This window comes from Tauraco erythrolophus, chromosome 14, assembly GCF_009769465.1.
Source record: "Tauraco erythrolophus isolate bTauEry1 chromosome 14, bTauEry1.pri, whole genome shotgun sequence".
Classification (NCBI taxonomy): Eukaryota; Metazoa; Chordata; class Aves; order Musophagiformes; family Musophagidae; genus Tauraco; species Tauraco erythrolophus.
The window spans coordinates 23,320,595-23,333,180 of record NC_141478.1 but is presented as its reverse complement, the minus strand read 5'-3'; the positions used below and the strand labels follow the sequence as shown (position 1 = coordinate 23,333,180).

The 12,586-nt window shown below is 55.1% G+C and overlaps 1 protein-coding gene across 1 annotated transcript; it reads right to left on the bottom strand.

Annotated features, from left to right (window-relative positions):
* Nucleotides 1-3,765: 3,765 nt before the first annotated feature.
* Nucleotides 3,766-8,478, bottom strand: DUOXA2 (dual oxidase maturation factor 2). Its single transcript, XM_009981747.2, has 6 exons — nucleotides 8,332-8,478; nucleotides 8,134-8,191; nucleotides 6,121-6,255; nucleotides 5,717-5,930; nucleotides 4,426-4,640; nucleotides 3,766-3,965 (listed from the first exon to the last, which is right to left on the bottom strand). Exons 1-6 carry the CDS (start codon nucleotides 8,476-8,478, stop codon nucleotides 3,766-3,768), a joined length of 969 nt encoding a protein of 322 aa, XP_009980049.2.
* Between the last annotated feature and the right edge of the window lie 4,108 nt (nucleotides 8,479-12,586).

Below are 12,586 nucleotides of genomic sequence, written 5' to 3'. Positions count from 1 at the left end.
AAGCAGATTGGCAAGGAGGCCCATGATTTAGTAGGATGGTGGAGGTACCAGACCTTGGAGGCCTCCTGGATTTCAGACCAATCGTGACACCCACAGCTCAAGTTCAATGTAAGTCTAAGATATGCTGGACTGTGCATTGGGCTGGAAATGGCAGTCAGGGAGTTGGTTGGCTCCTGCTTCTCATAAACATCCCAAACCATGGCCACCAGCCTGTGAGTCATCAGTGCTCTCCCAGCCTGCTGAAAGGAAGACAAAACATTTTGGTGGGAGGGAAGGAGAGAAGGAGATGGGAATGAAGGTGCCACAGTGCCCCGGAGAGCAGCTGTAATCAACTAGCAAGAGGTGAACATCACACCTGGTCTGGGAGGCTTGGTTTCCTCCTTCTCAGCCGCAGAAATACGCGCGTCATGTGGCACGCGACGCCGAAATCTTGCACACCCAAGGTGGATGCAGCCGCCCACTCCTGGCTGCTGACAGCTAGCAGGTGCCTTGCCCTCGCAGGGAGGGAGGGGAGGGACCACGTCTCAGGTTTGCACCCCTTGAACTCCGTGAAGGTTTTGCAACGTTGGGAGGGGTTTTTTTTTTCTGTTTTGACTTCACTTTTCCCATCTATCTCAATAAAATAAGTTGGACCTGGTCTTTCTTTTGTCTGTCTCTGAGGGCTGGCAGGCCGGGGATGCTCTGCTGCTGTGACATGGCAGCCATAGGGAAGGGAAGAAGGCAAAGGAAAAGCCCTTTTGTTGTCCCATACGGGGCATCTGACCATAGCTAGTTGGCGCAGGGCAATAAAGACAAGTCAAGACGCAGCCAACAGGATATTGGAGCATCCCCCAGCAAACAAGCAGGGGAGATATGGGAGGACGTTAGCTCCTGGAGTGACCCTGGGCATGTGGAAGGTTTGATGGGAGCAACTCCCAGCCCAGCACAGAGGTTTGCAGAGGGACCACCATGGGGCAGGTCCTCTGAGGAGGTGGTGCTCAGACATGGTCCCATCCCACTCTGGATAGAAGAACCTTCAGTAAGGACATAGAGGACTCAATAGGCATTTAAAAATAGGTTGGAGCTAAACTCCTTGGGCTTGGGAGACCTCAACCAGGCTGTTCCCCATGGCATTTACCAGGAGATGCTTCAGCCTACAGATGGAACTAGGTCCAAGGTGCAACCAACTCCTTTGACTTTTTGAAATGAAATTCAGCCCTCATAAACCTCCGCATGTGAAGAAGCTGCTACGACAACACGTAGTGAGGCAAATTAATCACCCCTGAGCAATGGCCCTCCTGTGTGTACATCCCCATGGTGGCAAGGGAAGGAGTCCTCTGCCTGCAAATCTCCTTGCAAGTGGCCAGCCCCCGTGACACAGCCAGCCCCTGTTGTCCTGACCCCCTGCTCTGCGTGAGACACAGTGCTTGAAGGGGTCTCTGCATCCCCCATCGTGTCACTGCCGCTGCTCTGTTGGCCTCGTACAGGATCTGCTGCAGAAATCCCAGCTGTCCTGTGTTTGCTGGGAAGTGGGCAAGGCGCACAGAGATCTGGTGTCTCTGCACATCAAACACATCGCATTTCGCTGATGTTTTGTTTATTGGGGTTCACGCCCCCGTATGTCTGATGCAACAGGCCAAAGCTTTTCTTCTGGTGAGGGTGCTACTGAGGGGGGGAATCGTGCCTAAAAGCAGGAGATGTGGCTGGAGAGTGCCAGATGCGATGGCAGAAAGGATGGGAACCCCCCAGCCTCCTGTGCTTTCAGGGCGCGGGATCTGTCCCACACCAGCCGCAGCAACATGTGGTTGGTTGTAGCATCTTCCCACAATGCTTCCAGAGTTGACATGTCTGGATGCAAGAAAGGCTCAAGAAAGGATCCTCCTTTTCCTGAGGGAGTTTTGTTGGTTTAATTTTTTGTTGGTTTAAATTAGGCTTTTTTTTTTTGGTTTTGTTTAGGCTTTTGTCCTGCTGCTTGGCTAGTTAAAGTCCTTTTGAGGCTCTCCTACATCCCCACAGCACACTACTCCACACAATGAGAGTTTCTCAATAGTCACCTTGACACGTGCCAGTGAGCCTCGTCGTTAGAATCATAGAATGGTTTGGGTTGGAAGGGACCTCAAAGGTCATCTTGTTCCAACCCCCTGCCATGGGCAGGGAAACCTTCCACTACACCAGGTTGCTCAAAGCCTCATTCAACCTGGCCTTGAACACTTCCAGGGATAGGGCAGCCACAACTTCTCTGGGCAACCTGGTCCAGTGCCTCACCACCCTCTGAGTGAAAAATTTCTTCCTTAGATCCAATCTGAATCTCCCCTCTTCCAGTTTAAAGCCATTGCCCCATGTCCTGTCACTACACACCCTTGTCCAAAGCCCCTCTCCAGCTTTCCTGTAGGCCCTTTAGGTACTGGAAGGCTGCAATAAGATCACCCCGGAGCCTTCTCTTCTCCAGGCTGAACAGCCCCAACTCTCTCAGCCTGTCTCCAGAGCAGAGGTGCTCCAGCCCTCGCATCATCTTCGTGGCCTCCTCTGACCCGCACTCTGGGGTCAGACACTTTGGGGGCACCTCTGCCAGGGCAGCTGGAGGATGCTGAAGGATGCTGCTGATGCTGGGGGGGTCACAAGAAGTTGCCTGCGGCTATAGCCCACAGACCCCTCTTAAGAAACCAGCCCCCCAAAATGCCCAACGTGTTTAAAGGAGCAGTTTTTAAATCAAGTTTTATTGAAAATAATAATTCTTGTGCGTAACAAATCACAGTAGTGCAGCACAAATATCACGTGAAAGAAATGAGGAACTTAACAGCGAGGGTCTTTTCTCAGAAAGAAAAGAGCCAAAATACTGAAATTATGTCCTTTACAATTAATTGGTCTGAAGCTGCCCAGGTCTCCAGCACTCAGATCCGGCGATCTCCTTGTGCCAGCCCACGGAAACCTCATCAGGTCAGGTGCCAGAGCCCATCTTCTGTTTGTAAGAACGCAACTGGATGCACTTTCTCTCTCACCTCGGCTGGGTCTGGCTCCTGCCCTCGGGCTGGCGTTTCCTGGTGAGCCCAGCCAGCCCGAGTGTGCTCCGGCTGGGGGTGGGTAACTTCGTTCTTCCCTCTCCTTCCTTTCTTGTGGCGTCTTTTTGGCCCATGCCAGGCTACAGGTCTTATCTAATAAAGCCCAAGCTTGAAAGTGAAAATGATCACGTCACCACATCGCCCCCAGCGAACTCCACCGTACGTTTACTCAGACTCTGTTTCTGGAGCAGCTTTTTCACTCCAGCTTGTGCAGCATCCAGCCTGATGGAATCTGGGTCTGTGCCGGGCTTTCCTGGGTACGCCTGAAGGTCTACACGAAGCGTCAGCACTTGGGAAAGAAGCGAGCAGGTTTAATCACTGCTTTTGGATCCGCGGGTGCTCCCTGTGAGAAATCTCACCAGTGAGCTCGGATTCTGGTGTGGGAACTGGCTGTCGGAGTCTCGCTGCACCAAGCTGTGCCAGGGCATGGGGCAGGAAGGGCATTTCTCCTGGGACAGAGATCCCCAGGCGAGCGTACAGCTCAAGTCGCCGGAGCTGTGATCTGCTCTGACGGTTGGCTCTCTGCAAAGCCTGCCCTTTTCCAGAGGGCACCATCAAGGAGATACAGTCTGCAAAGACACTTCTCAGCAAGTACCCATCCCAACGTGGACTCGTGCACTCTTCAAAGGTGGTTGGATGGGGAAACGAGTCTCTGGGGACATCAAGAAGGGTTTGTGCTCTGCCCTTTCAGGCCCACCTTCAGGGAAGGAGTGGGAAGAACTTTCTTCTAGATGCTGTTGGGGTTGAGTTTGGAGGGCTGAGAAGGAGACGGTCCTTTGTTCACAAAATGAGGGTTGACGTGCACTTCAGTCATTTCCTGGTGCTCTTCTGCTTTGTCCTCATGGAGGTCAAAGAAAGTTTTCAGTAGGTCCGAGTCGAAGTAGTGCAGTGCGACAACAGCCGTCCCAGCCACAAAACAGAGCAAGCCTGGAAGACAACGTTCTCTCTGGGAGCGTTCCTGTAAACACCAGCATGCTTCCCACCCCACATCCTTCCTCTGACAGTCCCCTGACAGGACACAACGCCTTCTCTTGTGGAAGATGGCCTTCTACTGTAAGAGGTGGCTTCAGCTGCTGTGCTTAGCATCCTAAAACCCAGGCATGGGTCTTAAAACCCAGGCAAGTGATCCCCATCTCCTTGCACTATTGCACCTCAGGGACTTAAAATCCCTCCACCACCCTCGAGATGGGGCTGGTGCCCCATCTGGTCCCCTTCTGCCAGCCCTCTCCACATCTCTGCCACCATCTGCTTTGTCAAGGCAGGCTGGGGCTCTGCTGGGCTGCACTCCCCAAGCTCACTCACCTCCATTTCTTGGGGGAAAGCACTGGGACTCTTGCACACCCAGAGGGACAAAATGGTGTGCCCTGAGGTAGCTGGGTGTCCTTACCAATCGCTAGCGTGAGCCAGAAAGATCCCCCATAGGCTGTGCGCAGGATTGCAGTCCCAAACTGGATGGGGCACATCGGGGAGTTCCTCACAGTGGAGAAGGAGAGCAACGAAAAGATCATGAAGGCCCCTGTGACCAGGAGCATGTAGCCTCCATAGACTAGGACGGGCATGGAGAAGAGAATGTTGGAGATGAGCCAAGTGCAAAAGGCCACCCTGGAGACAAGGGAAGACCAATCGATGAGTTCTGCAAGCACCACAAACTAGGATGCTCTTTGTGAGGGTTTCCACGCGAGAGGAGGAATCTGGGCTCCAGGTTGCATTGTATGAGGCCAAGAAGCTCTGTGGGCAGGCTGGAGTGATCCCAAGCAGATGTGCGATGTTCTCACTGCTATATTCAGAAGGCAGAAGCCCGGATCTCCTCTTCTCTTTGCTCAGCCCACAGACCGTACCAGCCTCAAGGAGGCCATGGCAGCCCACTCAGTGTATCTAGATCATCTCAGCTCCCTGCCTTTCCACGTGCGGGGCAGTGCAGACACCAGAGAGCAGCACACAGGACTGGGATAGTTGCAGAAGTAGGCATAAGTCATTTGTAGCAGCTCTGGACTTGGCTAAGGAGCTGGGTGACAGGGAAAGCCTTCAGCTGTGGGCCAGGAGCTCTTGCTCCATGGCTTTGTCAGGCCCTTTTCCTGGCTTCTGCATCCCTGCTGTCAAACCTGGAGCAGGGGGAATGGCTCTGCAATGGCCCTTGCCATTCACAACCCATGGTAAAGGGGACCATCTCCTCAGTTGTAGACTAGATCTCCCTCAGCTCAAGTGAGCAGCAACATGTCTCTGCCCAGCAGATCCTGCTAAAGATTCAAGATAGACCCCAAGATCATCAGCTTTTTCTCATCTGGTCCCACTCCCAGACATTAAACATCCTCATAGATGGGGATGGGAGAGTTCTGCACATGCCCAGGGGCCTGTCTGGGCCACCAAGGGCAGCAGCTCCAACTCCCTCCATAGGGATGGACCCCTGCCATCATCACCGTGTCACAGCAAGGATCTGCACCACGTTCCTCTCTCCTGTGCTCACCAGGAGAAAGAACCAGGACCTCCTGTCTGCTCACTCCAAGGTGCCTACAGGGCCACTGGTTTGACCACAAACCTTGCAGAGGCCCCTCCATGCAGGCGGCTTTCCTCCTGGCAGCATGCAATCACCACCCATCTCAGAGGCCTAAGGACAAGGCAGCAGAGCCCTTCCCACATCCTTGCATCTACCCTGCCTGGACCAGGAGAGGAAGGCTCACCAGAGAGTGGCTGAGGCGTAGTGGCCGGAGATGCGGTACTGCCCGTGCACACTGCAGGCGCTTTGCGTGGTGAACTTCTCTGCTACGTAGAGGATGGGGCTGGGCAGCCCCCTCTCCAGCCCTTCACTGTAGCTGTGGTCATAGTCTGCACCGAAGCTCCAGGCAAAGTGCTCATTGTAGCTGATGGTCTCATTGATCTGATTCACTGGGTTTCCTGACGGATGGAGAAGACCGAGGTCCTGCTGTGTCCCAGCAGCCTGGGTGCTGCCAACCAAGAGCACGGGCACCCCAGGGACAGCAGGGTCCCAGGAGCCTCCATGCAGACCAAGACCACCCACAGAGCACTTGGAGACCTCCTGGGGCCATGGCCACTCCAGAGCTGCCGATGGGGACATCAGACTCACCCACCAGTGTGACGTTCACCCCCGCCAGGCCAACGTGCAGCCCAATGTCCGCGTTCACCAGAGCACGGCTGAAGGACTTGTAGGAGGTGTTTGCCTTCACCCAGCCGGTCTCCCAGTCCCCCGTGAACTGGACAGCTGCCAGGAAAAGTAAAGCCTGGGTTAAAGAGGGGCTGGTCTCAGGCTTTGCTTGTGCTGAAGGAGGGAATCATGGGTGAGCACAAACATCGAGCGGTGACGTTCCCAACGCGGCACTGCAAGGGAGTGTAAGGAGGGCAGGAAAGCTGACTCAGCCATGAGGACATGCCTCAACCAGCTCCCACGCCTCAGCAGAGCTCATGTCCTCCCCTCGCTGAGCATCCACTCCCTCGATTCGGAAGCAGGGGAGCTCAGATCCCCAGGGATGAACGCCATGACCTGATTCCTCCTTGGACATCATCTCCAGGACTTTCCTGCAAGCTCCCCACCACGGCGAACGCCATAGCCCCTGGGGACAGGGCTCGGAAATGATCCCATTCCTCAGCGTCAGGAACAAGGGTGAGTTTAATTCCAAATATTAAGCTCCCTAGATCGTACTAGTAGTGAATAGTGAAGATCACTGTCCAATGGAGGCGGTGGAGAGGGGTGACACGATGTCACAGCTCTGACAGTCGTTTCAGCTGGGGGGAAGAGAAAACTTTGAAGCATTTCTGATATTTGTTTTTTTGGAACAAATTACCCTTTTCTGAAACACTTTCATTTTGCGGTGGGCTTGATCTTCCAGCACTGCAATGAGCTGAAAGTCAAGGTGATGATTTAATCCCAGGCTGAACAAGAAAACCTGCCTCAAAATAAGTTCAGCTGCTGAATAACTTGTGAGGGCATCCATCCAGCAGCAGCTCTGCAGGAATGTTTCCTAGCTGCAGGGTCGAGCGTGCTCTGCTGCCGCTGGACAGAAACCCTGATGCTGGCTGTGAAACAAGGAATTTCTCTAGTGTGCTCAAGCAGCACCCGGCTGCGCCCTTGTAACGAGAGCGGCACGGGATGGCTCTCCAGGGCTGAGCCAGTTAAGGCTGTGGAGCAAGCCCTGACCTCCACCTCCCTGCCATCTCCAGCCTGGGACCATGTTCCCAGGCAGCTCTGGTGGCATGTCCCAGCATCTGGACATGCCCAGGTGGAGGGTGACTACTGCATGCTGGGCTGGCTCGTGTGTCAGCCGGCAGAGTCTTGCAGCTGGTCACAGCCCAGTTATCTACTTCTACTGCCTGGTGGAATGGGGGGCTGAGTCATTTAAGTCGTGCTTCATCATCCCTCTCCAAGCAGTCTTGTAATCCGCCCGGTCCTTCACAGCAGGAGAGTTTCTTTGATTCAGGGTCAGGGCTGGTTGCTCTCCTATCTGACATCTTCTGTCCCTTCAGTACGTCTTTCACTTACACGTCCTGTCACCCGGTCCGACTTGGAAATCCCACAGCCTGGTTTCCACTACCAGTCCCATTATTACAGAAAATTTCCAAGTTTCTACTAAATCAAATCCTCTCCTTCATGTCCTCCTGCCTTGCTTCTTGGAAGGTCATCACCCCCTCACCCCAAACTCTGCCCTGCCTGTGTTTTATTTTGACCTGCTCTCTCCACATCACTACAAGGCTCCTCTCATCCTCCAAACGTGTCTGGCCGCAGCCCGAGCTGCTCAGCCCTGTGCCCTCAGCAGCGGGCACCTCAGGAGGGCTTGCACGGTTGGAGGAACATGAGGCTGTGCAGCCCACGGGAGCTGGGGCTGTTTGACCTCCCCAGTGCAGTTACAGCCAGCAAAGTTCCCTCTCCATTCGGAAGTGACCATAGGCACCTCCAGGTGCTCTCAGCGCCCGTGCCAGGAATGGGGAAGTCCTTGTGGGAAGCTGTGTGACTACTTCGCAGAGCATGGGTAGGGCAGACCCAGTGACCAGCCTCGGCCAGGTCATGCATTTCCCAGACGTAGACCCTGCCCCGGGGTTTAATTCTGCCACCAGTCTCGCTATCCAAGGTTTATGCAGCACTTACTGACGATCACCGTTCCCACGAAGAGGCTGAGGAGAACACGGAAGGTCCAGTACAGCCTCTGCGGGGAGAGAGGTGGGACGTTAGGCAGGGAGGAATAGCCCCAGCTGTCCTCCTGCCCCTCCCTAAACCAACTGGGAATATCCCTGCACCCAAAACATGGGGAGCAGATGCTTATGCCCAGGGAGAGGGGTCACCCACCGACCGTCCGCGGATGCCCGGGATGATGAGCAGGAAGCTGCAAGCAAACGTTAAGAAGACCACGATCACTATGATGGTGCTGACGTCGAACACGAAGGCCTTCCTCTGCTGCAGGTAGAAGGGGTAGATGCCATCAAAGATAGTCATCCTGCACCTCCAGGAGCCTGTGGAAGACATGCGGTCACAGGGGGACCGTGCACCGCACCGCCCGGCTGCCTCAAGCCTGTGGTGGCCAACCCCAGCTCAGCTCCGGAATAACCAGCTGTAGGAGATCCACCTCAAAACTCCCCACAGGGACAAGGAAATGTGATGTTGCAAGGAAATAGGCAGGGTGAAATACTCCCCAGCAGAGAAACATGCCACCCAAAAGCCCTCGGTGCAGGAGAGGAAGTGCCTGGGGCACGGTTCCACCAGCCTGGAGGGACTGTGTCAGCCTGGGGAACCACGAGTCGCTGTCCTGCTGCATCCTGAGGAGAACCTCAAGCCCAGAAACCTGTTGAGCAGCTCCTCCCCAGACACAGCCAGGTCTTTCCCTCCAGCAGACGCAGCCAGGGCTTTCCGCTTTGTGGTGTGTCCTTAGAGGAAGTCCACGAGCTGGCAGCCACCGGCAGATGCAGCCTTCCTCCAAAATGACAAGGAACCCCTGAGAACATTGATTTCACAGTAGTAAATTTATCCCCAGCAAGAGGCCACCATCGCCAAGTGGAACAAAGGCCACCACCCCCAATTCCACTCCCTCTCCTTGAAGGAGCTTTTCCTTAGGAGCTGCAAATCTGGGGAGGGAGGACTATTCCTGTGCTTGGTCCAGAGGGGCCAGAAGCAAACCCTAGAGCTGGGAGCACGCGAGGAGTCCAAGGAGCACGTGAGCATCAGGAGATCATCTCAAGGCTAAAGATCATCTCATCATCTCAAGGCTAAAGGAAACCGAGTTACATGAGACGACGAAGTGTCTAATTCCCACAGATGGCTTTGAACTCCCACTGACGCTTTAGTTCCAGCAATTACAGGGCTCCTGCCGGTCCCTGGGTTAGATCTTTTCTATCAAAACTGATTACATGCTTGGTCCTTTTATTTTGCTTATTTAATAGCATCTCTGCATGTAACCACCCCGGGAAGTCTTTTAAAGTCAGGGAACACCAGAGCTAATATACAATTTCATTCTGTCCCTGCATGGAGGAGTTGATTTTATTCTCATTTTCTGAAAACTGTATTAATCGTATTTTTAGGTAAGAGCCAACCCAGAGCAATTCAGCCACAAAAAAGGTGGGTCCCAAATCCCTCGGAGTGGGTGGGCATTACACTAAGTGTCATAAACCAGTTTACCCGGGCAGCTGAAGTCACATTTCAATGCATAAAGCAATATTTGGTTCCAGTATCATTCTCTGTCCGGTAACCCAGATCATTATAGCAAACAGTTTAACGGAGACCGAGTTTTCCCAGCTGACTCACAACTGATCTGGACCTGACCTTATCTTGACTCTCTGCTCCGGACTAGCAGAGATATCATGTGTACTTAGAAATCTTGTTTTGGGCTATTTCCCTGGAAAGCCAAGCCTGGAAAAGGACAGACACTATTTCTGCTACAATTACCTGGCAAGTAGGAGCTGATGTTAAATCCCAACACTACGATGTCGGACTGAAGTCCAGCTGTGGAGTCCTCAGCCCAGCAAACGTGCCCATGAAACGGTCTGAGCAGCTGTAGGAGAAGAAATAAATGAACAGTTTAGCCCAGGACGAGATAAATCTTGATCGCTTGAATTCCACTGGTTTCATTATATATTTGCCCAAACTTCCTATGAGATACAATGAGGGAAGGAATGATTTCCAAGTCTGTATTCACCGAAACGCAGCTCTTCACAGCTTAAACCAGATCAACAACACATAACAACTGAAAACCCAGTTTTCATAACTGGGAACATAACATAACATGGAAAACGGTGCCTTGTTAGATCTTAATTTAACTTTCAAACAGTATCAAGGGATCTTTGCATTTCCTCTACACTCTGCAACTTCTGGGAATAGTTTTATAGAGGATTTCCAGGGAAATGACTCTTTCTGTTGCTATCCGCCCAATCCTTTTCACTTGATTACCCTGCACAGAAGACCAGCTCCTTGGCATTTTTGCAGCTTTGAAGTGGAAAACTGCTGCCTGCAGCTCTGGGCAGGAGAAAATGAAGTTGTTGCCCCTTGGAAAGATCCTCAGTGCAGAAGCATGGCTGTGGCCCTGGAGTCGCTATGGTTTCCTCTGACACGGTGTATGGAGAGGGAAAAGACTAGGGACACCTTCAAGGAAGGATCAGTAATTTAGCAGAAACAGACAGCTTATCTTTTGTTTAAAATATTCTGGATTGGCAGGGGAGAAAGGCAAAGGAGGCAGAAAGTTTGCCCAAACCCCAGCAGTTTCTCCTTCCAGAAAAACCTCATTTTCCTGCCCCTGAATGAATCAAGATGGAAAGGACCTTTTGGAAGTGCCCAGCCAAAACCTCCTCACAGCAGAGCCAACAGCAACCCTAGATGGGGTTGCTCGGGGCTGCAGATTGGTATTTTCCATTGAACCAAGGGTAATCCTGTCCCCTGGAAAACGAATGATCAGAGCTGCAACTCAGGGATGGGCGGGACTCCCTGCATTTTCCTTCCCCTGCGTAAGAGGGTCAAATCGGGATAGGAAAAAACAGCGGGTTAACTCAAGATGGGGATGCATCCTTTCCTCCCCACCCTCGCCTAGTTGTGCCCCTCGAGCAGGGTAGGCAGCATCCGGAGGCTGCTTCCCGGAGCGTGCGAAGGGCCGGGGCAGGAGCGGGGCGCCCCGCCGGGGGATCCGGGCGGGCGGGCAGCGGGGCGCTGGCGGGGCGGCGCGGGGGGCGGCGGCCCTTTGCTACCCATCTACCTACCTGCCGGTGGTGGTGGCGGCGGCGGCGGCGGGGCTCGGGCGGCACCGTCCCGCACCGCGCTCTTATAGGCGGCGGAGGGCGCGGAGCCCTATGTAAGTGCCGGCACGACCCGCCCCGCCGCACTGCCCGCCGCCCCGCCGCGCAGGTGAGCGCCGCGACCGGGGGCCGCGGACACGCGTGTCCCCGTCTGCGTGGGGTGGGGTGTCCTGGGGGATCGGGGCCACGCGTGTCCCCGCTCGCGTGGAGGGTAGAGGGTCGGGGCCACGCGTGTCCTCACTCGCGTGGACGGTAGAGGGTCGGGGCCACACGTGTCCCACTTGCATGGAGGGTAGAGGGTCGGGGCCATGCGTGTCCCCGCTCACGTGGAGGGTAGGGGGTCGGGGCCATGCACGTCCCCGCTTGCGTGGAGGGTAGATGGTCGGGGCCATGCGTGTCCCGCTTGCATGGAGGGTAGAGGGTCGGGGCCACGCGTGTCCCGCTTGCATGGAGGGGAGAGGGTCGGGGCCGCGAGTGTCCTCGCTCACGTGGAGGGTAGGGGGTCGGGGCCACGCGTGTCCCCACTCGCGTGGAGGGGAGAGGGTCGGGGCCACTCATGTCCCTGCTCACGTGGAGGGCAGGGGATCGGGGACACTTGTGTCCCCGCTCACGTCGAGGGTAGATCGTCGGGGCCATGCGTGTCCCACTTGCATGGAGGGTAGAGGGTCGGGGCCAGGCGTGTCCTCACTCGCGTGGAGGGTAGACGGTCGGGGACACACGTGTCCCCTCTTGCGTGGAGGGTAGAGGGTCGGGGCCACGCGTGTCCCTCCTCTCCCCGCGTGGGGAACTGGGAGCCAGGGACGTGCACGCTGCTACCGGCGTGAGGTCAGGCTACGCGCGTTGTCGCCAGTGGAGGGGGCAAGGGGTCTTGCTACTCCCGTCTCCTCCTGCTTAGGGGACGAGTTGGGACAGGGACATGCGTGGGGGGATGGAAGGGGTCGTTTCTTTCCTGTGTGATGGGCAGGGTGGGATGAGGCCATATGTGTTCCCCCCACCTGCATGGGAACGAGGGTGCTGGGCTACTGGTGTCCCCAACCTGCTTGGGGGACAGGGCACAAGGTGAGATGGGGATACACGACCCTGCCTGCATGGGGGCCCAAGGGGCCAGGGCCAGTGGTTTCCCTGCCGGCTTGGGGGACACATCTGCATGGGGCACTAGGAGGCTGGGGCCACCCGTGTCCCTGCCTGCATGGAGGACTGGGGTCTGAGGTCTGGGTCATGAGTGAGGACAGGGCAGGATGGGGTCATGCATGTCCTCACCTGCATGGTGCGATGGAGCCACGCACATCCCTGCCTGTGAGGAAGCAAGGACACAGGACAGAGTGGGT

Bases quoted from the DNA above. Each gene is read 5' to 3' on its own strand.
- DUOXA2 (XM_009981747.2), bottom strand. From the start codon at position 8,478: ATGACTATCTTTGATGGCATCTACCCCTTCTACCTGCAGCAGAGGAAG. The intron at 8,192-8,331 runs GTGGGTGACCCC...CTCTCCCCGCAG, and splicing joins CGGGCATCCGCGGACGGTCG to AGGCTGTACTGGACCTTCCG. The intron at 3,966-4,425 runs GTAAGGACACCC...GTTGTCTTCCAG, and splicing joins CTGGCTCACGCTAGCGATTG to GCTTGCTCTGTTTTGTGGCT.